This window comes from Aspergillus campestris (assembly GCF_002847485.1).
Source record: "Aspergillus campestris IBT 28561 chromosome Unknown P168scaffold_14, whole genome shotgun sequence".
In the NCBI taxonomy this organism is placed as follows: domain Eukaryota; kingdom Fungi; phylum Ascomycota; class Eurotiomycetes; order Eurotiales; family Aspergillaceae; genus Aspergillus; species Aspergillus campestris.
Window position 1 is genome coordinate 52,143 of NW_020194349.1, and position 22,973 is coordinate 75,115.

Genomic DNA, 22,973 nt, shown 5'->3' on the forward strand with positions numbered 1-22,973 from the left:
TGATAGGCCAGGCATCCCCTGCGGCCCCAACCCTAATTATATCCTTCCCATGGCAGCTGAGACTTCCAACGTATGAGTTGATATACTGTCAGGATCAGTGAAGGAAATTGACCCTGGTCTGCTCAAGCCACAATCGGTCCAGGCTTTGTGGAACCACGAATCAGGTAGTTGCACTGCACAACGTGTCTAGTATCGAGGAACGTGGGTTATCTTATGACGCTGTGACCGCTGTGATGAGAGCTCTAGTCATAACACCTAACAAATATTCTTCTGAGTCTAGATAGGGAGAGCCTGGGGGTATATTACACTTGGCATCTGCTGCCCAGCTCCTTGTCTTCCCTCTGTCAACCCACAGTCCAACACCAAAGTGTCGTCTTGAAATACCAAAATACCGCCAAGATGGTGCTCTCCGACTACACGTACGTCTTCGTCATCGGGACGCTGTTCGCCATGTTGGATGCATATAACAACGGTGCCAGTAAGTGTACTATGGGGAGGACCCACCGGGAGGGCGAGCTGACCGTTTCCAGACGATGTGGCCAATGCCTGGGCTACGAGTGTGTCGTCGCGCTCCATCTCGTACCGTCAGGCCATGATCTTCGGGACGGTCTTCGAACTCCTCGGGGCCATCACGGTAGGGGCCCGGACCGCGGACACAATCAAGAATGGCATCATCCCCAACTCCGCCTTCCGCGACAATGCCGGCGTGCAGATGTTGGCCTTCACCTGTGCCTTGGCCGCGGCCTCGACGTGGGTGATGTGGTGCACTCGTCACTCCGCCCATGTTTCCTCCACGTACTCGCTCATCTCCGCCGTCGCTGGGGTTGGAGTGGCGACTGTCGGTGCATCGCAGGTAAACTGGGGCTGGAATGATGGAAAGGGTCTGGGGGCCATCTTCGCCGGGCTGGGCATGGCACCAGTGATCAGTGGGGGCTTCGCTGCAACTATCTTCATGCTGATCAAGCTGGTGGTCCATGCGCGCAGGAACCCTGTCCCGTGGGCGGTCTACACTGCGCCGATTTGGTTCCTCATCGCGGCCACCATCTGCACGCTATCCATCGTCTACAAGGGCTCGCCGAACCTGGGGTTGAGCAAGAAACCTGGCTGGTATATCGCTGCTGTCACCATGGGCACCGGCGGGGGAGTGGCGATCCTGTCCGCCATCTTCTTTGTGCCCTTCGTGCACGCCCGCGTCGTCAAGAAAGATCCGGGGATCAAGTGGTATATGTTCGTCCTGCGCCCACTACTTTTCCACCGTCCCACTCTACCGGACGCCGACTGTGCCAAGATTCCCAACTATGCCGTGATCCAGGAGGATGAGAGCCTCACAGCCGCGGGGACCCCTTCATCGGAGGCGCAATCCCACGATAGTGGGTGCCACCCCTCCGAACTGACTATCCCCGAGGCTGCCGAATACACGGAGAAGGGCCTTGTCGGGTCTACGGCAAGGGTGTTGACCTACCAAGAGATCATGCAGGAGAGCGAGCGCAGGCTACAGCACCGGCTGCTGGAAAAACGCGGTCCTATGGGCTGGGCTATGCGCACCCTGCGCGACAATCCTATGGGGCCCGGTCGAATGTACGAACTGCACAACATAAAAACCGCTCTCACACGCCTCCCAGCCACGATCGTGTGTGGAGCACTCTACGGCTTACACTACGACATCCATGCCGCCCAATCGGGCATCGACGGGACCCCCGAGGGGGCGCGCATGCAGCGAGTCTACGCCCATGCCCAGAAGTACCCCAACGAGGTTGAGCACACGTACTCATTTGTCCAGATTTTGACGGCATGCACCGCCTCCTTCGCCCACGGTGCGAACGACATCGGCAATTCTGTGGGCCCCTGGGCTGTGATCTACTCGGCATGGTCGACGGGCGATGCGGCGGCGTCCACGGCACCGGTGCCCGTGTGGCAGCTAGCCGTGCTGGCAATCATGATCTCTCTGGGACTGGTGACGTATGGGTACAACATTATGAAAGGTAATCCTCCCCAACACCCAGGACAAACAGAGTCTGTCTGACCCAGTATCTAGTGATGGGGAATAAGATCACCTACCACTCGCCCAGTCGCGGTTCCTCCATGGAGATGGGGGCGGCCATCACGGTGCTCGTCTTCTCGCAGTACTCGCTGCCGGTGTCGACATCGATGTGCATTACGGGGGCGACGGTTGGTGTGGGCCTTTGCAACGGCACGGTGAAGGCTGTCAACTTCCAGCGGGTCGGGCTATTGCTGCTGGCATGGATCATGACCATCCCGATTGCCGGTACCTTGGGAGGGATTACGATGGGATTGTTCCTTAATGCTCCCCATTTCTTGTAGTTTCTTCGTCGCTCAAGCGTGCGATTGTTTGTTACAAAGTTGTGGCCATGCAAAATTGTCCGAATGGGTCTAATGGCTCAGTTTATTCCAAATGATATTCACGCTTTCAAGGCTTTCACGCCATTTGCGATATCCGAAACTAACTAGCTATGACAAGGTCTGATCTGTGTATGCCGCCAATCCCGCTTACCAAGGAACCTGCGCGCCATCATATCGGTTAAGACCCTCGGCGTCTTCCCACCCAGCGACACGAATATTGAAGAATTTCCCCGTATCAGCAGCGGACTTGTGGAAGATGATATCCAACACTGCGTTGGCACTCTGTTCCGCGGTCAAGTCCGCGCCTTCGCCCCCCAGATCTGTCTTAACCCACTACTCGTCGGTCAGCACGGTTGAGGTCACGTTGCTAGGGTCTAGAAATGACATACCCCGGGGGAGACGGCTATAAATGTGAACCCTTGGTCGATGAGCGACTGGGCATACTGAACTGTCAACATATTGAGGGCGGCCTTCGCGATCTTGTATGCGGGGACAGTGAATAACTGGTACGTGGCGGCCATGCCAATCGATCCCACAGTCGTCGATCTATCCCGGTCAGCACTGACGGACGAGGTATCAGAAGCGTTCTTACACGTTGACCACCTTCTTGAGGGTGCCCGTTTTCAGCAATGGGAGAAGACTCTGCGTCACCAGGTGAACACCGGTTACGTTGATGTGGAAGGTGGAGTCAAGATCGTTCCTGAAAGTATGGTTAGGAGAGAGACTAGGAAGACGAGTAAGGGTCAATATACATGGCCTCGATTCCACCCACTGTCCAGGGCATAATGCCGGCGTTGTTGATCAGCACGTCGAGGCCTTTACCGTCCAACGCCTCGGTCACTTGGGCGGTTGCCCGCTCAATGCTCTCCTTGTCGATAATGTCAAGCTGCACCCAGCGCACGCGGTTTTCTGCAGTCGCGATGAGCTGCTTCAGTTCGTCGCTTTCTGTACGGGCGGCAGCAAACACCACAGACATTTCCGACGATGGCTTAGATGCGAGGATATGGACTATCGCAAGACCAATGCCGCGGGAGGCGCCGGTGATTAAATAAGATGCCATCGTGAGGGTGGTTCTGGGGTTTCAATGATATCGCATAAATTTGAATGCCTAGTGTGGACACGAGGACGAGGACCTCATCCAGATATATATACAGCCTCGTCCAGTGACCAACAAGCTAGTCTATTGCTTTGAAATCAGCGGTTGACTTATAAATCAAAGGAAATCAGTTAGTCCCTAACTTCACCGCGCCTGAAGGTTCTCGCAATTGCAAGATTACAAATGGAGCCAGTCGTGTTCTTCCCAACTGTTTCATATTTCAAAGTTATATCCAGTCGTAGGGGATAGAGCACGGGTGCGTGATGGTGTCATATCTCCAAAAAGTACAAACAATGGTTAGATCGACCGATCATTAGACGAACACACCAATGACGACGCGCTGGACCGTTCTTCGCCTTGCTGATGGGTTTGGCTTAGGTGGGGCCGCACAAAGCGACAGGCTGACCGAATGTTACCATGTCGTTGAAACCAGGGACGGCTCGCAATGTCATAGGACGTATGTTGAGCCAGCGAGCGGGGCGAACAGGTTAGTGAGATGCCACCCCAACCTCATCGTGGCCATCGGTCTATGAGCACTAAGCATCTATCGGTGGCCGGCCGATCCACTATGAGATGGTCTGAGAAGGGGGGCTAGCAGGGAAATTACATATAGTTGGTCATTTTCATCCTTATATACATCTATACTTTAAAACGGATGTCGTCCCACTCTAATCTATTGTGCTTGTTTCTCGCCCTCTTCGACCGATGGAGTCGTGCGCTTCACCTTCGTCTTAACCAGATACACCAGACTAGTGGCCACTCCCAGCCCCGCAAGTCCAATTCCCATATACAGGGCCGCCCGATAGCCGAACAATTTGTCGTGGAAGTTTTTCCCTCCTCGGTTGACGTGTACCTCGACGGTGCCCGCGAAGCCCAACCCCAAGGAGATGCTGTAGTTGACGACGGTGGTGACCAGCGACGCGGCGATGCCCTGGTGGTGGCGCTCGACGGCATCAGACAGCAGCACGGTGCTCGCAGGAAACGACATGTCCATCCCCCACGGGGTGATGACGAGGGACACGAACGTCAGGGCCCAGTAGGTCTGCCCGACGGGCGCGATGGCCAGGAACACAACACCCAGGGCGAAGGCGACCATGGACATGAGCATAATCCATGCAGGGCGCAGACGGCCCATGAGATATCCGGTGGTGAAGGCGGCGATCAGGCCGGAGATGCACGGGGGGGCGAACTGCGCGGCGGACAGCAAGGGGGTGTTCCCCCGGATGTGCTCGAGGAAGAGCCAGAAGTAGTAGACCCAGATGCCGAAGCTGCCCCAGCCGCAGGCCATGCAGCCCAGGACGTAGAGGACGTCGAGGGACAAGGCGTGCAGCGGGATGAGCGGGTGCGTGGCGATCCACAGCTCCCAGGCGAAGAAAAGGGCCAGCAGCACGGCCCCAATGATGAGCACAACGTAGACGTAGACCGTCGTCCAACCGGCCACGGGGCCCTGACACCAGGCGACATTGATAAGGACGAGCCCGCCGACGCCGAGAACGGCCCCTATGACGTCGAGCTGCTGGATCCAGTCCTTCACGGTGCGCGGGGGGTGCTCCGGTTCGTGGTAGATGGGAGGGATAACCATGCATCCCACGACGGCGAAGATGGCGCAGGCGATGGCACAGGCCCAGAAGGTCCACGGCCACCAGGCCAACTGGCTGAACAGGGCCGCGAAAACGCCCCCGATGATAGCCCCGTTGGGCGCGGTCGCGCCGAACAGGGAGAAGACCATGTTCTTCTTGGTGCCCGGGGGGTACGTGGACCCCAGGATGGCGAGCGCGTTGGGGAGCAGCATCGCCGGGCCCAAGCCCTGCAGGGTACGGGCAAAAATGAAGAGGATGTGGTTGCTGTAGACACTAAGCCCGGCGACGATCGACCAGAGGGAAAACCAGGCGAAGCCGAGTATGAACACGGGGCGATAACCGATCAGGTCCCCGAGGCGGCCGAAAAACAGGATGAAGGTCCCCGAGGTCAGGGAATACCCCGCGATGAACCAGCTGAGAATGCCGTCGTTGTGGACGCCCAAATCCTCGCCGATGATGGTCAGCGGCGCGAGGGTAGAGCCGAGGCCGGCCTGGGTCATGAACTGGGCCATGCACGCGATGAAGACGAAGACGGCCTCGCGCAGGGGGCCCATGCTTTTGACGGCGGGCCAGGTCGTCTGAGTCCGTTGCACATCGAGATCCTGTCCGCCCCCTTTGTTGTCCGTGTCGACGTCAGTCATCTCGGCGGCTGAGGGCGATCACTCAGGGGGAGGGGGGATCGTGAGGGAAAGTCGTCGACGACAAGGCACGGCCAAAACTCTGATGAAGAGAGGAATGCGCCAATCCAACCAGGAATCGATCCTCCGGTTGGGGCGTCGACGCTATTAAATATAAGTTTAGACCCAGTCCGCCCTCACGCCGGGAGAAAGCTTGTTGACTGGGATGGCTCATGAGAAGCCGGCGGCAAGACCTGCACGATCGCCAATCGTCCCCAGCGTTGGACCCACAAGACATGATCAATTCTGATCAATTCTTATCAAATCCTGACCAAGCTAGAGCGGAACCCGCATGGCCAATCGGACGACAATAATTCCCCCAATCCGGCGGTCCGTCGTCCATACGACCCACCCGGTCGATAGACGCAATGGGTCGTGGCTAGGGTTAAGATTGGTCACGACCGGAGGCTTTCCAGGGGTCACGTCTCCACTCCGACCGTTTCTCCATTTCTTTCCACTGGCCTTGCAACTTCCGTCGGAAATTCCGTCGGGAGTCGGGTTAGACAATGATTGTCCATGGCAGTTGGGTATTGACGGAATTGTTTTGGAAGGGTGCAAGAATCCGGAATATTGCGCCACATTGGGATGCCGTTTGACGATCATGGTCAATCGTCCCTTGCAGAGAACCGGGATAATGACCATGTCGGCAGGAGGCCGTTGGTATTGGGAATATCAACTGGCTCCAGATCGATCGCGGTGCGTTCAATGCCGCGACTGATAGTTCCCTTTGCGGTGGCAGCCAGGGGCGCTGAAATTCGCACTCTCTACTGTCCGGGCAATTTGGTTTCATACGCCTGACAATGCGACGTCTACCATCACTTCCGGATAATTGTCGGATGTTATAGCCCGGGTCCCTTGAACCCTGTTCTGATGCAATTCAGCGCGAGAAAGTTCAATCCGGCTTAACTCCACCGGGCCATCGACATTGATGCCATGTCGCTCATCAACAATATCGAGCTTGGAACTGACAAGAAGACTGGCGGAAACCGGCTTCGTGTCAGGGTCGTGTCACGGCCAGCATACCGGTCGCACCCAGGAATGTGAACACCCAATCCCCCTAGGACAGTGCAGTGCTCCCACCACTGCCCGTTGCTCGGATTCGCTGGAAGTCATGTCTCGAGATGTTGTCCTTGGATTGGAAAATGCTAGCCACGGTCGCCAGCCTGGGTATGACAAATGCCCTCGAGGGACGTATGTCTCATCGGGCGAACGGAAACTACCAAGAGCACGCGCGGTTAGCCGTCGATACCCTGCAGGGGTGGTACAACACGACGACTGGGCTCTGGGAGACCACAGGCTGGTGGAATGGCGCCAATTGCCTAACAGTGTTGGGCGATCTGGCGGCGGTTGATCCCTCGTTTCTGAATGCGAGTGCCTCTGTCTTCAACAATACATGGACCCAGGCACCGAATTATAAACCGAATGCAGCACAGCGGACGGTGAACCTGAATGTACAGACAGCAAACCTAGGCACTCAGCACAGTGTCTCCACGGATGCATTCCCCGACTTCACCAACGCCATGTACGACGACGAGGGATGGTGGGCGCTCGCCTGGATCCAGGCATTCGACGTGACGGGGGACCAGCGATACCTTGACACGGCCGTCCATATATTCACGGACATGACTACGGGCTGGGGCGCGACGTGCGGCGGATTGTGGTGGAACAAGCAGCACACGGAGAACGGGGCGATCGAGAACGAACTGTTCATCAGCGTCGCCGCCCATCTAGCACGCAGGGTTCCAGAGCAGGCCGACACCTTACAGGACTGGGCGTTGAAGGCATGGCAGTGGTTCTCCGACAGTGGCCTCATCAACGACCAACACACCATCAACAACGGGCTAGACCTATCGACCTGCAAGAACGACCAGGACACGGTGTGGAGCTACAACCAGGGCGTCATTCTGGGGGCCCTCGTGGAGCTCTCCCAGCTCCAGTCTGACCAGTCCTACCTGTCGACCGCTCGCGACATCGCCCTGGGAGGGATCCACGCGCTGAGCAACTCCGACGGTGTGCTGCAGGAACCGTGCGAGCCGGACTGCGGGGCCGATGGGCCACAGTTCAAGGGGGTTTTCATGCGCAATCTGATCCGACTGCATCAGGCAGCCCCTGATCGTGAGATCGAGTCCTTTATTCGACGCAATGCGGACAGTAGCTGGGATCGCGACCGTGACGAGGACAACCGCCTCGGGCTGCGCTGGTCCGGGCCTTATGCAGACGCCGACGCTTCCACCCAGGGCTCGGCCTGCGATGCGTTGATTGCCGCCGCGGCTCTCAATCAGACTCGGAAATAATCCAATGGAGCATCATCCGAAGAAAAGCGCGCATTGACGTTGGGGGGAGTTGCCGTTGCGGTCACTTGGTATAATAAACAGCCTGACGAGGCTTCTGTACCTGAAGTTGACCATTTGCCTTTGCAGTATTTTGAATCAACTGGATAATGATTGCTATTATTCCAAGATTTCAGGATTTGGTGCGTAGATGTAATGCGTGGACAGGTATAGTTGGTTGAAGTGATGTTGATCTATATATGGATCACAACCAAGTGAATACACCACAACACCTCAATCAACGAGAAACCCCTTGAAATAACCATCCACCCATTTCGCTGCTCCTTGCCCTTCTTCTACACCCCAGTTGTGGACTGCCCCGACATACCCATCCGGTCGGACAATCACGACCCCGGCTTCGTTCTCCCCCAACCTGTCCATCCACTTGACCGTACAGTGGGGCGTGTCACCACCGTCCAGGTATAACGTCCACCGACTCTTCTGCAGCGCTTCAGGCAGATCCGCAACCTCAAACGCCGATTGGGGAGACTGCGTGACCAGGGCATACGTCAGGATCTGGGACACCGGGGTGTATCTCTGATGTTGGGCAAATGCGTCTGCTTCTGACTGTCCTCGCGGCTTGTTCTGATAGGATGTGTCGGCCTGGAGAGCCACCCGACCCAGCGACGACGCTGCGTCCAGCTGCTGGCACAGGGTGCTCAAGAAGGGTAGGGAAGCTTTGAGGTCAGGCGCAAACAGATACAGGCGGAACTGTCCGAGCATGGGGATATCGAGCTGGATGTCGACGGGGTTGGCGTCGATGTACCGAGTCACCCGGGCAGGGAGCATCAGGGCACCAGGACGGAGGGTTGCGGTCGATGGCTCTAGAGAAGACATGGTCAACGTGCCAGATGAATACTCGGCGCCCACACCCGAGATAAACCGGATGTTGTCGTTGAAGTTCTTCGCCAGAGCGGCCTCTCCCTGGGCAAAAGCTTGACAGTGACCTGCATCGAAATTGATGAGATCGCGGGCGATCTTGCGGCGCTCCTCCTCGTAGGTTGACAGTAGTGCGGGCGATGCCAGCCCACGCGAGACTAGGTTGATCTTCCAGGCGAGGTTGAAACTATCGTGCATGCTGGTGTTGGCGCCTTGCGCCGCGAGGGCCGAGTGGCAGTGTCCGGCCTATATCCGTTAGAAGCGCATTTCTTTGGATAGAAAGAGAGGACACGTACATCGCCGGCGATGAATACCTGCAAGGCCGGGTCCGCAAAGTGTTTGGCCACGCGCTGACCCACAACGTAATTGCCAAACCATTCTATCCTGTCAGTCTGTCCTCGGTCTTCGGGAGAGGCCACACCTACCGATGTTCTTCCACTCGAGGCGGAATGGATGCATGGCCTGCCTTGCGCGTTGAATCACGTACTCTGGCGTGGCTTTGGACTTTTCTACCCGTTCTCCATCCGTTGCGCTCAACTCGACGTATAGTCGCGTCATGTTGCGCTCTCGGGGAATCCACAGGATGGAGCCCCCCTCGTGGGAACGCACGGCGACTTTGCTCCAGAGGTCGGGAAAGTCGGTATCAATAACTCCTAGATCGTGTTAGATGAGGGTCTGAGCTGGAGTGAAAGACAAAATCTCACCGTCGAGCACGCCCCAGGATGCGTTGGTCATCTCTCCCTCCAGCGGTGCATCTGGGATGAAGGTCCTAACCATGGACCTCGCGCCATCGCACCCGACAAGATAGTCTGCCCGAATTTTCTTAGTTGACTTGCTGTCGAGGTCATCGTAGGACACGACCAGTCCGCGACCACCAGACACCCGCGCGCACGAGACGAACGAGCTGTTGCGAAGGACAGACACGCCGCGAGACTCGATATCGTCGATGAACACATCCTCCAGCATGCCCTGGTGTGCCAATACAATATAGGGATCAGATGCGCCCACAAGGTGGTCCGGGTAATGGGTTTGACGGCCTGTTCGTCGCAGGGGTTGATCGGGGGTGGATTCCTAGTCCGTTAGTGCCTGTCGAACGTCACGAATGATTCACGTACCCAAAATGCAATATCATACACACGCGCCGCATGCCTCAACAACGGATCGGCTAGTCGCAGTTGTTTTAATGTCTCGATCGTCTTGGGCTGGATTCCGTCGGCCTTTCCGGTGGATGTTTTGTCGGGTCGGTCATCAAGGATCGTTACGTCAATCCCAAAGCGAACGAGATTGCATCTGATGCCATTAGTTTGATGGAAAACACGGTGGGATAGTAGGGTGACTACGCTAGCATCAACCCAGACGGTCCAGCACCGGCAATGACCACGGTGGTGGATGCATCGACCGCGCCGTCGTCGACGAATCCTTCGTGATCCGCACCAGGGGCCATGATCGAGTCGTTTAGTTCTACCTTTTCTAATTTCCGCTTCATCTGGTCTACTGGAGCGTGGAATATAAGTGAATCCGCGGAATGCGATGCGGAGATACGACATGATCCCCTCACAGGATGGATGGGGTAGCCCCCCCCCCACTTTTGAACAATCAATGGTGTTTATTAAGTCTGCCGATCATAGCTACTACCATCGAGTGACACCCCCATCCACGACTATATCCTGCCCCGTCATGTACGAACTGGCGTCACTGGCGAGGAAGACACACGCCCCCATGATATCCTCCGGCTCGGCGATCCGTCCGTTCATCGTTTCGGATTTCCATCCCTCCAGGAGATGGGGAAACTGGTCCGTCAGCGCAGAAGTGGAGCGGGGGAACCAGTCACCTACGGATGCAGTCATCTCGGTGCGTACGTAGCCGGGCGAGATGGAGTTGACACGGATATTCTACCGGATTAGCCGATAAACTGGGCGCATGGGAAGTGCAGCTCACATATTCCGCCAGTTCCTTCGCGATGGCAGGACACATGCCTCGTACGGCCGCTTTGGAACCGCAGTATGCACTGCACAGCTGGCTGCGCACGGCGATGTGGCTCGCCATGCTGGCCACCAGCACAATACTGCCATGCTTGGTGCCATTGGCGATCATCTGTCGGGCTGCCAGTTGGGCCGTGAAGTAGAGGCCCACGACATTGACAGACAGCAGGCTCTGGTGGGCCTCGTAGGTAAACTCTAGGAAGGGTAGATGGCGGTTGATACCGGCACACGGTACGCAGATATCGAGCGCGTTGTTGAAGTCGGCCTGGAATTGCTGGAATCCGGCCGCGAGGGAGGATTCGGAGGATACGTCCACCCTGTGCGATCAGCTACGGCTCGCCTGCACGCCACGCACATCACCTACTTGTAATAGGCTGTTCGCACACCACACGTCTTTTCAATGGCGTGGAATTGGGCCTCCGGCTCGACCATGTCGAAGATGGTCACGTTAGCACCCGCTTCGGCCAGTCCTTGCGCAAAGGCGAGACCGCATCCCCGGGCGCCGCCGGTGACGAGGGCTGTTCTTCCTTGGAGAGAAAACTACGGAGTCAGCGAGGAAGGTTTGAGTAGCATGGAGACATACTCTAGACATTGTAAGCGTAAGATAAATGCGATGTGTTGGACTTGTTGGTATTTGGAACCTCAGCTGAGCCATCATTTATGCCTGCAGCGACATCCCCGCCGTTCTACAGGAGGCAAACCACCCCCATCTTTGGACTATCGATACATGGTGCCAATCGTTGAAAGCGATAACTAGACTGACATAAAGGCCCTTCGATCGGACTGTCTCCTCATCACACACTGCAATCTTCCCCACCATGGCACCACGCATCCACATCAAACAACAGGAGGTCCGCGACGAGGCCTGCCGACTCCGGGTACGATGACCTCCATTCCATCCCTGCGGAGAATCGACTAACAGCAGTAGGTCGTCATCATTGGAGCGGGCCTCGCAGGCCTAGGAACAGCCATCAGCTGCGCACTGGCCGGCCACGCAGTGCAAGTCCTCGAAGTCGCCCCGGAGATCAAAGAAATCGGCGCCGGCATCCAGATCCTCCCGAATAGCTCGCGAGTGCTCCAACACTGGGGTCTGGAGAAAGCTCTTACCCCGCACATGACCGCACCCACCGTGTGCAACTTCGTCGGCTGGAAGGGCAATATGATCTCGTCGCTAGACTTCGCCGAGTCCGAACGGGGATACCCGGGGTGCTGGTACCGCGACTTCCACCGCGCCGATCTACACCGATGTCTGGTTGACCGCGCGGTAGAGCTGGGCGTGGAGATCATCTGCAATGCGAAGATCATCGACATCGTCGTGAGCCCCGACGGGGCGAGTTCCACGGCGGTCGCGGAAGATGGGCGGAGCTGGCCCGGGGACTTGGTGATCGGGGCCGACGGCGTGTTTGGCAAACTGACCGAGTCACTGCTGGGGAGAAGTGATCCGCCAGTCAAGACCGGCGATCTGGCATACCGGTTGCTGCTGTCGACGGAGGAGATGCGCAAGGACCCAGAGCTGGAGCCGCTGGTCACGAGCCCGCAGGTGAATTACTGGTTGGGGCCGGATGCCCATGCAGGTATGTTTTCCTGATATTAGAGACGGCGAAAATTCTAATCAGATAGTTAACTACGTGCTTCGCAACGGAGAGCTGTTCAACATGGTGCTCCTGGTGCCAGACGACATTCCTGAAGAGTCGCTCGCCTCGACGGTCGAGGGCAATGTGCAGGAGATGTGTGCACTGTTCGAGGGGTGGGATCCACGGTAGGCTCTCTCTGCACAGTGTCGAAGCCGGGTCTGATAGGGTAGGATTGAGAAACTGTTGAAACTGTGCCAATCGGTGCACAAATGGCGACTGTGTATCCGGTTCGGCGACTACGACTGGACACATCCCTCCGGCTCGTGGGTGATGATTGGCGACGCCGTGCACGCGACGCTGCCGTATCTCGCGTCAGGGTAAGCGCTCTTCACAACGAACCCAGCAGCGACTAATACACGACCAGAGCCGGAATGGCCTTCGAAGACGCCGCCGTCCTCGGCGAATGTCTCTCGCGGCTGCCCAACGACCCGTCCATCTCCAAATCGTCGGCCGCCTTCATCGGGCAAAAGCGACACGCGCTCGACGTGTTCCAGAAATGCCGCAAGGCTCGCACTAAGATGGTTGTCGAAAGGGGAAACCTGCAGCAGTACCTCTATCATCTCCACGATGGAGAGGAGCAGCGTCAGCGCGACGCCAAGATGCAGATGGTTCCGACACCCGAGGGGGAGGCCCTGGCCTGGCGAGATCCCGGGCTGGCTCCGAAGCTGTTGGGATACGACCATATTGCGGATGTAGGTTTTATCTGGGCAGAGATGGCCGTGCAGAGCTAATGGACGCAGGTCGATCGGAACTGGGGGATGAGAGCGGGGGGTGCGACAGACGGGGTGTTCTCTCGACTATAGGGAGTTAATATCCATAGTATCTACATATGATATGCAGGATCGGAGCTAAAGATGTAAAAGATTCAAGTAAATATGTGGAGTTTCATTTCATCATTATCACGTCGTAGCCATAATATACCAGTCTTGTCATGCAATCAACCCGGCGACCAGCACCGGTGGAAACAAAAGAAAAAGAACAAATGAAAGAGAACAAATGAAAGACAACGAATGTACACATGTAGTTACCATGCAATCTATCCACAATGCAACATCCACTATGCAACACCCCAGTCAATAGTCATACAGTCACGGCACTCAGACCGGGAATCGGACGCCAGTGCGCTCGGTGCAGCGCGGCTGGGACAAGATCCGGGGCAACATCCGGGCCTTGGGGTCCTGGTTGTATCGCAGCCGGTCACGCTTGAGGTTGAACAGCTTGATCATGCAGGTCATGGCCTGGTCCTCGGACAGCTGCACGGGGGGCAACGGGGTGCCGTCGAGCGGAATGTCGCGGACGGCGGCCGAGACCATCCACCTGGCCAGGAGCTTGATGTCCCGCGCGTTGCTCCAGCAGGGGAACATGGAGAGGACCTGGACGGCGCGAGTAAACTCGCGGTGGCTCTGCACCTGCGTGTCGATCAGGTACGGCCGCGGCGTAGGGATGTGCTCGTCGAGATAACGATCGAGCAGACGCAGACACTCGCGGGGCGTCGGGCAGCGGAAGACAATTTCCTCCTGGAAGAGACCTGACAGGCGCGGCCGGTTGGCGAGCAGGTGGTCCATCTCGGAGGGCGGGCCCGCCAGGATGACCACCATGTGGCCTGCGTAGCGGGGGAGGAGGTAGATCAGCTCGTCCATGGCCTGGACGGCAGAGTCGTTCTCGGTCAAGCGGTGGGCGTCGTCGATGAAGAGCACCTTGCCGCGGCTGGCTTCTAGTTGGGACCGCGTCCGGAGCGACGAGTGGCCGGGGTGGGATGAGATGAGGTCGGCGACGGAGCAGTCGATCAGCTCGTCGCTGTCCAAGACGCCCATCTTGTAGTAGAGCGTGCCGAGTTGACGCGCAACTGTCTTCTTGCCGCTGCCTAGGCGATGTTAGAGCGGACAGAGATTGTGTTGTAATTGGGTGGTTACTTACCAGATCCTCCCTTGAAGACCAGCGTGCACGGCACCCGTTTGCCCGGGTCTTGACCCTGCAGCCATGCAGTCTTCATCTCGCGATGGTACCGCTTCAGCACAGAGGTAATCTCGTCCGGGACTATGGTGTGGCGCAGCTCCTCGCGGAAGGACAGGGCCGCCCCGCCGCCGATGGAGCCGGCGTCGAAGTCCTCCGCCTCGAGCACGCGGTCGAGCGTGGCGCCCGCGGAGGGTGCCTGGGCACGGCGCGCCTCGTAGTGGTGGTGGGCAACAAGCAGCAGACGGTCGACGGCGCGAGCGTTGTCGAAGTCCTTGCGCATGCGGGCGCTCGTCAGGATGTCGACGGCAGCCTGGAAGGCGTCCGGGGTGGTGTCGACACCCTGGTCTTGCAGCTTGTTCTGCAGCAGCTGCTCCAGCTCCTCTTGGGAGAAGCCCTGGAAGGGGATCAGGTGCTGCTCAAACCGGGTCGCCTGCTTGATGGAGTCCGGCAACGCGGCGATGGCGGCCGAGTCGCCCAGCAGGATGATGCAGCGATTTTCGTAGCCCGAGGACATCTCGGCGGCGAGGATGTCGATGACAGTGCTGTCCGGGGTGCCGTCTCCGGATATGTCGAGGATAAGCGCCTGTCCTTCGGGGGCGAGGCCGGCGTGGGGCGCGGGTCGGGGAAGCGATGACAGGTGATGGATGTTGACTGGATGGTTAGCATCATTCATCTTGACTGGGGAAAAGAGCAATAATCACCTTCATCGCTGCTCAGAAGGCCCATCTCGTACAAGATGTGCGCATACAGCGCCGCGGCGGTCTTCTTGCCCGTGCCGACAGGCCCGGCGAAGATGCGGTGCAGTCGCATCGGAAGACGGCGCTGGTTGCGCGTCTCGCGCCAGTAGTTCTCGTCGGCGGTGTCGACAACCTCGCGGATGGATGTCTTGACCGCGTCTTGGCCGACGAGGGCGTGCAGCTGGGCCCACGACTCGCTGCGCTCCTTGACGTCACCCGGGCTGGGGCCCAGGAGATCCTCACGGGAGAAGAAGAAGTAGTCGACCTCGTCCACCCCGTTGTCGCGCTGCTCCATCAGGCACTGAACCTGCCGGTGAGCGATGGTCTTGACGAGCTCGCGAACGGCGTAGACGTTGGTGAAACCCTTGCGGCCGCGTCCGCGGGCCAGCCGGCGGGCGGCGGCTTGCAGGTAAGGCCCGTCGACGCCGCCCTCGAGCTGCATGCGGTCGTGGTACTCCTCGCCGATGCGGCGACTGAGCAAGGCCTGGAGGTCCGGTCGGTCGAAGTCATCGAAGGTGATGGTGCTGCAGATGCGGCGGTGGATGCGGGCGTGCTCCTTGAAGAAGGCGTCCAGGTCTTCCGAGTCGCCGGTGAAAATGACGACGATACGGCCGGCGGGTCGTTCCATGGCGTCGGCGATTGTGTCGACGATCTGTCGGTGCGTCTTCAGACGCTTCGACAGACCGCGGGGGTGGTCGATGATGACGGCGCCGGCCGTGCGGGCGGCCGGGGCGACGTCGACAACGCTCTGCAGCAGCTGCTGAGTGCCTTTCACGCCCAGCGCAATCAGCTCGTTGCCCGACGTCTGGCGGATGGTCTCGGTGTCGGATATGTCGATGGCGAACAGCATGCGGGCGTAGATCCCGGCGATGGTCGTCTTGCCCGTGCCAGGATTACCTTGCAGGGCGATGCTATATCCCTCGTTGCGGGGATCCCGGCCATGACGGCGGCAAATCTGGACCCAGCTCTGCACGCCCTGGAGCTGGCGTTTGACGTTCTCTAGGCCGACGAGGGCAGACATCTCCCCCGTGGCCCGCTGGCCGACCGACTCGCGGTCCTCGGCCTCGCGTTCGGGCGCGCGACGAGCATTGACGGCGGGCAACAACGGACTCTTAGTTGTCGTCTGGGTCGACGCGGTCTGCTGTGTCCGGGCCGGTGGCGTCGACGGTGACGGTGACGGTGACGGCGACGACCACAGGCTGAAGAAGAAGGGGAATCGGGAGGAGGAAGACTGGCGAGAGGCAGAGCACTCCATTCTCCGACACGGACAGAGCTGAGCCAGGAACGAGCGGAGGGTGGAGATCATAAGGTGGATATCGCGATGGGGGCGGGGTGCGTGGGGATGGTAGATGGACTCTGTCAAAGAGTTCCAGATGGAATCAAGTAGATTTACAATGTCTGTTGAACATAGAGGATTTCATTCTACATTCTGTCCCATCCTGGTGAGCTGCTCTCTTATACACCAGCCAGCCTGGCAGCGGCCGCAGAAATCGCCGACGTGCTGGACGACGACGGGCCATGACACTGCCAGATCAGTCGCGAGAACCGAGAGGAAACCCAGACCAAGCCAGCTGCATTACCAGAAGAGCCGACAAGAGAGTTGGGAGTCGAACGCTCCACCGTTGGATCGACCGAAGGCCAAGGACCTATCAAGGCTCGACAGGTACAATCGGGACCAAAAATGAGGCCATTCACCGCTCTTTCAGTGGATCCCAGGCTTCTTAGTCAGAGATCGCATCTCCCAGTCTCTGTCCCTGATTGCATTCTCATGTGAGCTCCGCCCTGGCAGGAGGGTCTCCGCATCGTCAGGCTGGTGGGTTGGTTGGTATATCTGAATCTGAAACGTTGTCAAGTGCCTGACTCGAGCCCTGAAACGGGGAAGACACAGAGAGGGGCAGAGAGCACCGACCACCCCATCTGTTGTCTCTGCTATTTTCGTGCCCTGACATCATTCCTCCTGGGATGTCGAGGATGCAGAGCTGTCGGAAAATGAGTCACTGTCCATTTGACCAGACCGAAAGCATCGATGCCACTTGCCACGTCATGATTCGCCGACGGATGATCGCCCAACGCGCCACGTTCGGCCTGTCGCCGCCGTCCACTGCCTAACTGGTGAGATAGTCCCCAGTTGGGGCAGATAACATGGTAACAATAGAAGATAATAGAGAAAACAAAACAAAAAGAGCAAATGAGGGACCGTTCGTGCCTGATTGGTGGTGGAGGGATCCCCAGGATAGGCATGCAGACCCGGACAGGGCGACCACGCCTCGAGTTCCAGAAAGCCAGGGAGATACCCACAGGATGATGCGGATGTCGGGAGAAAGGAGGAGGGGGTAACCTGGTCTCCCACAGCATCCACGTGGAATGGTGGCAAGATGTCCGAGCGAGTCTCCCAACGGAGCCTGATGCCATACAGCTACAATACACAGAGGCCCGGATGGGCTGATGAAGACCCATGATTCCATTGAATAAGCTAACGCCTGATTCCATTCCAGTCCATTCCAGTCCATTTACTCATTCAGTCCATGCAATCCAATTCAGTGCGATGGAGTCCAACGAGAGCATATTGCGTAGTGTCCAGGCACACATGGTCCGACCGTGCCTACATCTTGGTTGAACGGGCCTTCCCCCCAAATCCAAACAAATAGGCACCCACCTTGCGCATCTGAATCTCCTCTGCGCCCTCGGTAATGCGGTACCGGCGGAAGTGGCGATAGATGTGCTCGAAAGGGTAGTGTCGCGAGTATCCGTCGCCGCCGTGGATCTGTCGTCAGCATGCGAGTCAGCATGAGAAGTCACAAAAAAGCGAGAAGTAAACAGAAGATGAATCAATGAAAGGTTAGAGAGAGATAAAAAAGGAAGAAGAAAAGATACCTGAATCGCTCGGTCGGCCGCCTGGCAGCACAGTCGGTTCGCCCAGTAATTACACATGGCCACCTTGTCGCTCAGCGTCCGCTCAATCTGCACCCACGGCCACCGCACCCCAGACGCCACCACGCGGTCCATCTCCCAGCTGGTCTGGAAAATGAGCAGCCGCAGCATCTCCACCTGCGTCATGAGCTCGACGACGGGAAACTGGATGGCCTGGTGGTCCGCGAGCCGGCGACCCTCGCCCCAGATCTGGCGGCTCTGCGCCCGCTCGATGCTGCGCTCCAGGCAGTATTTGGCCGCCCCGCACGAGCTGGCCGCCTGGCGGATGCGGTTCTCGTGGACGAACGTCTGCGCGATCGCGAGTCCCTGTCCGAGTTGCCCGATCACCGCCGACGCGGGCACCCGCACGCCCTCTAGCGCGATGGTCGCATGGTCGGTGGGCATGTTGAAGGTCCATTCGAAGCTCACGACCCGTACTCCCGGCGTGTCGCGAGGGATTAGGAAGGCCGTAATGCCGCGGGCGGACCCTGGTTTTCCCGACGTGCGTGCGAAGACGATCAGATGGGTGCAGTGGTGGGCGCCAGTCTGCCACTTCTTGCTCCCGTTGATCTCGAAGCCCCCATCAGGGGTCGGAATCGCCGAAGTAGATAGGAACGTGGCGTCACTGCCGTGGTCTGGCTCGGTGAGGCCGAAGGTGGCACGAAATTCGCCGCGCAGGCGCTGCGGGATGAGGGTGCGACGTTGTTCATCAGAGCCGAAATGGTGCAGCATCAGCACGTCCGGGAAATTACCCACCACACTGTGCTCGTTCTGCAGGTCGTTGGCGAGGCCGATACCGCCCCCATAAACCGGATGCGACGCCATGTGGAAGCGCGTAGCCGTCATCCAGACATTGCTCTGGGGGTGGCCCTGGCCGCCGTAGACCGTGGGGAGGGCAAACCGGAAGAAGCCCGCTTCGTCGGCGAGCTGGCGGGCCTGACGGAGGAGCTGTTCCCATTCCGCGGTCGGGAGCCCCCCGTTGGACAAATCGGTGCGGGCGAACTCGCGACGATGGTCGAAGAAGCGGTTGTTGTCGTCGGCGTGTTGCAGAGGGAGGATCTTCTCGTCGATGAAGGCATCCAAAGATGCGAGATGCGCCACCAGGTCGGGGGGGAGATCGAAATTCATGATATAATGGATGGGGATGAAGCGATAGTGTAGTTAAGAGGTCAAGTTGTCAAGAAGGGGATAAGAAGTGGAGGTGGAGTGGAGATGGAGTGGAAATGAAGCTGTAAACAAAGATCGGCCTCCGCATTTATACCCCGCCGGGCCTCGGTCTATCACTCGGCACGTCGATCACTCGTCACTGTGATAGTTCAATATCTGTCCATGATTGCGCTCGGTGAATGATGAATTAAACAGTGCTACTAACCTACAGTCACCATGTCTATCACCTAGTTGGTCACCACACCCACCACCTTCGACACATACTTGGCCACCCCGGACTTCTCTCCCTCTTCCTCACCCTGAGCGACATAGAATCGCCGATGCCGGTCCAGATCGATGGTGGCAGCATCAATCCACAAGGGCCCGCGATAGTAAATCTGCGCACCGACGAAGATGACCAGCACGGCCACCACGCTGACGTAGTTGGCGAAGAACCCCTTGGCGGTCGGATCCCCCCCCAACGGCCACACACTGAGGTAGAATTCGATGATGATGAGCAGGACGCACCAGAACAGTCCCCAGACGGCCGCAAATGGGTATGTCCACGACTTCCACGGCAGGTCGGAGGGAGCCCGGCCCTGCAGCTTCCAGGCGTACCGCATGCGCAGATGTGACAGACAGATTGACCCCCATCCAAACAGGGTCAGCAGTGACACCAGGTTCGAAAACCAGGTGAAGACATCGGACCCTTTCTGACTGACGTTCAGATACGATACGCCGCCACCCACCAGCAGTGTGATGGCCAGCCCGGCAAATGGGCGGCCCAAGGTGTCGGCTTTGGCGAAAATCTAACAAGTCAGTACCATAACCATGGCCACAAAAGGGGAACCAGGATGGGGAAAAGCAGGTACCTTTGGAGCCATCTGCAAATGTGCCAGTCCCATCAGAGTGCGCGACCCACCGTACGCCTGGATACTCGCCGACGAGATGACCGAAATGAAGATGACGGCGTTCATGATATGGGCCAGCGGCTGCAGCCCGGCGTTGCGATACGCGATCACAAACGGAGACCCGTTCACCCCCGATCCGCCAAACAGGTTCGCGTCGTGGGGATCAACCGTGATGGTGATCATCAGCGATCCGACAATGTAGAACAGGGACAGGCGCAGCCAGATCGACCCGACCGCGCGGGGCACCGCCTTGCGCGGGTTCTTCGTCTCCGTCGCCACCAATGCGCAGTATTCCGAGCCGGACATGGCGAAGATGCATGTGGGCAGGACCGACAGGAAGCCCTTAAAGCCGTGGGTGAAGGGTTCAGCGTTCCAGTATCGGAATCCGATGGGATCGCCTTGGGGGGCGCCACCCGCTGACACCACTGTTCATGTTAGATACGCCGCAACTGGATAGAGGGGAGGGAGACGTACCAATCAACGAGATAATGACCACGAAGATCCAAGAGAACTTGATCAGGGACGACACCACCTCGACCTCGCCGAAAAAGGCGACCGCCCAGACATTGATCAGGATGATCACCACCCAGAAGATACTAATCCACGCCGCTGTCGGCACCTTGTCCGTCCAGAAACTCAACACGGTCACCACTCCCTGCAACTCGTTCGCGATGGTGATCCAGTAGTTGAACCAATAGGCCCACCCGATCGTGAAGCCGACCGCCGGGCTAACGAAGATGGACGACCACTGCACGAAGGCCGACGGCAGCGGGTAGAGGACGGCCATCTCGCCAATGGAGTGCGCCACCGACCAGACCATCGAGCCGCTGAGGACATATCCGATGAAGATGGCCGCGGGGCCGCCGTTGGCCAGGGACGTGCCACTGCCCAGCCAGAGCCCCATGCCAATCGACGAGCCCAGCGCGATCATCGTCAGGTGGCGCGTCGACAGCTTGCGATGGAGGTCGGACTCAGCGCCATAGTCACCTTCCACCGCTGTCCAACCTGTCGCGAGCGCATTCTTGCCCAGGTCGGCGCTGGAGTCGTCCGTGATGAGATACGTTGCCATCGTGAGAGATCTCGTCGGAGGCAGTGTCTGACTCGGGTCAGACAGGCTCATCGCTCCGTAAACGTGTCTTTATATACTCTGGCCAGATACGGCCTTCGGGTGGGATAGCAGCCGGTGCCATAATTGGCGCATCGAAGCTAGCGGTCTTGTCTCGCAGATAAGCTTCGTGAAATCTAGTGGGGTCGATTGTATAGCTCGAGATAACACATATTAAGGGCTTGAGGGACAGAAAAATCTCGCACGATCCCAGGAAAAGAAGGCTGAAAGTGCTGTGCAGTACACCATCGGGGCAGCGATCGCATGCCTTGTGTATATGAGCGTATCAGAATCGCGGCTTGGGACGATTGCATGTGTATATCCTCTGCTCCCCTCATGCCCTTGTCCATGTGCTCGATGCTGCTGCATTCTCGCAGTATACTCACCTGCCCTCGTCAGAGTATCGTAGTGTAATTCAACGTCCGTCTCTATCACTAGAGATACGAGGTCTATCGCTCGTGATACGGGAGATGAGGATCTACAGCGGGACTCCTTGCTGCCAGATTAAGGTCACGCCCGGGCGAAGCACACGACTGCGGACTGACAGGCATCGCAGCATAGCGTGCAAGGAACATGTGCAGGAAGTCGGACATTTCAGCATGTGAACCCATACTGGGCACTCATCGTCCTTGCGTTAGGACTTCACCACGCTGTTTCTGGGGTCGCTCGTTTCCGTTTCCCGATAGAAGGTTTTAGTGAGGCGACATTTATCCACCAGCTATCCTTGCTCCACTCAACTTGTCTTTGGCGTGATCTATAGGTACCCACCATAGATAGCTGTCAGGTGGAGACTCGATTACTGGCGATCGATTGATTTGCTGTTGCTGCCGCAGGATTCAGGCTGCTTATCGCCTGATTCGGCCACATAGAGTCACGTGCTATATTGGTCGTCATGTGAGTCATGTGACTGTTATGCTGCATAACCAGACACGTGCTCTGTGCACTCGTCATATTTTTTCCACTGGGTATACCATGCTATTTGTATGAAAGAGCGCTGTAGCATGCACAACCGACTCGAAACCCATTACTATGATCTCGAGATGTGGGGATAACCGGAAAGACGTTCCATATCGCCTGTGGGAAGGAGTCTGAAGTTCAAAAGCGTCTGAGGGTTAATCCCTATTAGTCTTGTACACATGCCAGGCTGTCGTCCCGAGCCATCCTACAGAGGAGGGCGTTAGATTGTGACAAGGTGATGGTCGTTCCAGGAAGAGGTGGGAGAATTATCCTCGCGAATTCACTCGAAAATGTCATTTCAGCCATCATGGCTCCTCTGGTTGTCGCACAATACGTTGTGGAAACTTCTACCAGGATTGCATCTATACTAGAGGGGCCGCTTCTACATTGCGTGCTTCCGTTCCATCTGGTCAGTGATAGATGCCCTCTATCCAGACTCTGAAGACTTGGGCACACCGAAGGTAGGTATAGCATGAAAGCAAGAGAAGTTTGACACCTTCGAATCGGACTGCAGCTGGATCAACAATGGATCGGTTCCCGGTGCTAGGGAAAGCAGGAATATGCCTGATGAAGGGCTGGATGGCGGCTGTATGCCTTTGCCCGCATTTTTCGAGAAACAAGGAATGTATTCGGTCGGCCATTGTGTTGGTTTAACACAGGCAAGCCGTCAATAGTTTGTCCCTTATGCGGTGTCCTGCACATCCTGTCTGTC

The 22,973-nt window shown here is 57.6% G+C and overlaps 11 protein-coding genes across 11 annotated transcripts; 4 read left to right on the forward strand and 7 right to left on the reverse strand.

Annotated features, from left to right (window-relative positions):
• Nucleotides 1–399: 399 nt before the first annotated feature.
• Nucleotides 400–2,424, forward strand: P168DRAFT_275647 (inorganic phosphate transporter; the record flags this gene model as incomplete). Its single annotated transcript, XM_024835508.1, has 3 exons — nucleotides 400–478; nucleotides 531–1,982; nucleotides 2,036–2,424. 3 exons carry the CDS (start codon nucleotides 400–402, stop codon nucleotides 2,320–2,322), a joined length of 1,818 nt encoding a protein of 605 aa, XP_024689016.1. The 3' UTR covers nucleotides 2,323–2,424.
• An 84-nt stretch (nucleotides 2,425–2,508) lies between these two features.
• Nucleotides 2,509–3,421, reverse strand: P168DRAFT_330264 (SDR family oxidoreductase; the record flags this gene model as incomplete). Its single annotated transcript, XM_024841566.1, has 4 exons — nucleotides 2,509–2,694; nucleotides 2,751–2,907; nucleotides 2,954–3,061; nucleotides 3,114–3,421. 4 exons carry the CDS (start codon nucleotides 3,419–3,421, stop codon nucleotides 2,509–2,511), a joined length of 759 nt encoding a protein of 252 aa, XP_024689017.1.
• Nucleotides 3,422–4,130: 709 nt separating this feature from the next.
• Nucleotides 4,131–6,232, reverse strand: P168DRAFT_313284 (MFS transporter; the record flags this gene model as incomplete). Its single annotated transcript, XM_024839650.1, has 2 exons — nucleotides 4,131–5,639; nucleotides 6,185–6,232. 2 exons carry the CDS (start codon nucleotides 6,230–6,232, stop codon nucleotides 4,131–4,133), a joined length of 1,557 nt encoding a protein of 518 aa, XP_024689018.1.
• Nucleotides 6,233–6,671: 439 nt separating this feature from the next.
• P168DRAFT_293355 (putative glycosyl hydrolase) lies at nucleotides 6,672–8,144 on the forward strand. The gene has a single exon (XM_024837795.1). The coding sequence runs from the start codon at nucleotides 6,857–6,859 to the stop codon at nucleotides 8,006–8,008; it is 1,152 nt and encodes a 383-aa protein (XP_024689019.1). The 5' UTR covers nucleotides 6,672–6,856; the 3' UTR covers nucleotides 8,009–8,144.
• Nucleotides 8,145–8,278: 134 nt separating this feature from the next.
• On the reverse strand, nucleotides 8,279–11,497 carry P168DRAFT_322038 (uncharacterized protein; the record flags this gene model as incomplete). Its single annotated transcript, XM_024840527.1, has 10 exons — nucleotides 8,279–9,169; nucleotides 9,220–9,302; nucleotides 9,349–9,576; nucleotides 9,628–9,994; nucleotides 10,039–10,213; nucleotides 10,264–10,414; nucleotides 10,611–10,815; nucleotides 10,862–11,222; nucleotides 11,270–11,445; nucleotides 11,489–11,497. The coding sequence occupies 10 exons, from the start codon at nucleotides 11,495–11,497 to the stop codon at nucleotides 8,279–8,281; spliced, it is 2,646 nt and encodes an 881-aa protein (XP_024689020.1).
• A 226-nt stretch (nucleotides 11,498–11,723) lies between these two features.
• P168DRAFT_322039 (FAD/NAD(P)-binding domain-containing protein) lies at nucleotides 11,724–13,342 on the forward strand (the record flags this gene model as incomplete). Its single annotated transcript, XM_024840528.1, has 6 exons — nucleotides 11,724–11,783; nucleotides 11,834–12,479; nucleotides 12,526–12,664; nucleotides 12,710–12,856; nucleotides 12,904–13,231; nucleotides 13,280–13,342. 6 exons carry the CDS (start codon nucleotides 11,724–11,726, stop codon nucleotides 13,340–13,342), a joined length of 1,383 nt encoding a protein of 460 aa, XP_024689021.1.
• Nucleotides 13,343–13,467: 125 nt separating this feature from the next.
• On the reverse strand, nucleotides 13,468–15,806 carry GbpA. The gene is made up of 3 exons (XM_024839101.1): nucleotides 15,197–15,806; nucleotides 14,457–15,146; nucleotides 13,468–14,403 (listed from the first exon to the last, which is right to left on the reverse strand). Exons 1-3 carry the CDS (start codon nucleotides 15,672–15,674, stop codon nucleotides 13,637–13,639), a joined length of 1,935 nt encoding a protein of 644 aa, XP_024689022.1. The 5' UTR covers nucleotides 15,675–15,806; the 3' UTR covers nucleotides 13,468–13,636.
• Nucleotides 15,807–16,547: 741 nt separating this feature from the next.
• On the forward strand, nucleotides 16,548–17,039 carry P168DRAFT_68035 (uncharacterized protein). The gene has a single exon (XM_024842098.1). The coding sequence runs from the start codon at nucleotides 16,582–16,584 to the stop codon at nucleotides 16,915–16,917; it is 336 nt and encodes a 111-aa protein (XP_024689023.1). The 5' UTR covers nucleotides 16,548–16,581; the 3' UTR covers nucleotides 16,918–17,039.
• P168DRAFT_293356 (uncharacterized protein) lies at nucleotides 16,664–17,522 on the reverse strand. The gene is made up of 2 exons (XM_024837796.1): nucleotides 17,270–17,522; nucleotides 16,664–17,211 (listed from the first exon to the last, which is right to left on the reverse strand). Exons 1-2 carry the CDS (start codon nucleotides 17,471–17,473, stop codon nucleotides 17,038–17,040), a joined length of 378 nt encoding a protein of 125 aa, XP_024689024.1. The 5' UTR covers nucleotides 17,474–17,522; the 3' UTR covers nucleotides 16,664–17,037.
• A 312-nt stretch (nucleotides 17,523–17,834) lies between these two features.
• On the reverse strand, nucleotides 17,835–19,270 carry P168DRAFT_299841 (acyl-CoA dehydrogenase family protein; the record flags this gene model as incomplete). Its single annotated transcript, XM_024838367.1, has 2 exons — nucleotides 17,835–17,996; nucleotides 18,107–19,270. The coding sequence occupies 2 exons, from the start codon at nucleotides 19,268–19,270 to the stop codon at nucleotides 17,835–17,837; spliced, it is 1,326 nt and encodes a 441-aa protein (XP_024689025.1).
• A 266-nt stretch (nucleotides 19,271–19,536) lies between these two features.
• P168DRAFT_299842 (putative amino acid transporter) lies at nucleotides 19,537–21,268 on the reverse strand (the record flags this gene model as incomplete). Its single annotated transcript, XM_024838368.1, has 3 exons — nucleotides 19,537–20,097; nucleotides 20,161–20,624; nucleotides 20,674–21,268. 3 exons carry the CDS (start codon nucleotides 21,266–21,268, stop codon nucleotides 19,537–19,539), a joined length of 1,620 nt encoding a protein of 539 aa, XP_024689026.1.
• Nucleotides 21,269–22,973: the final 1,705 nt, after the last annotated feature.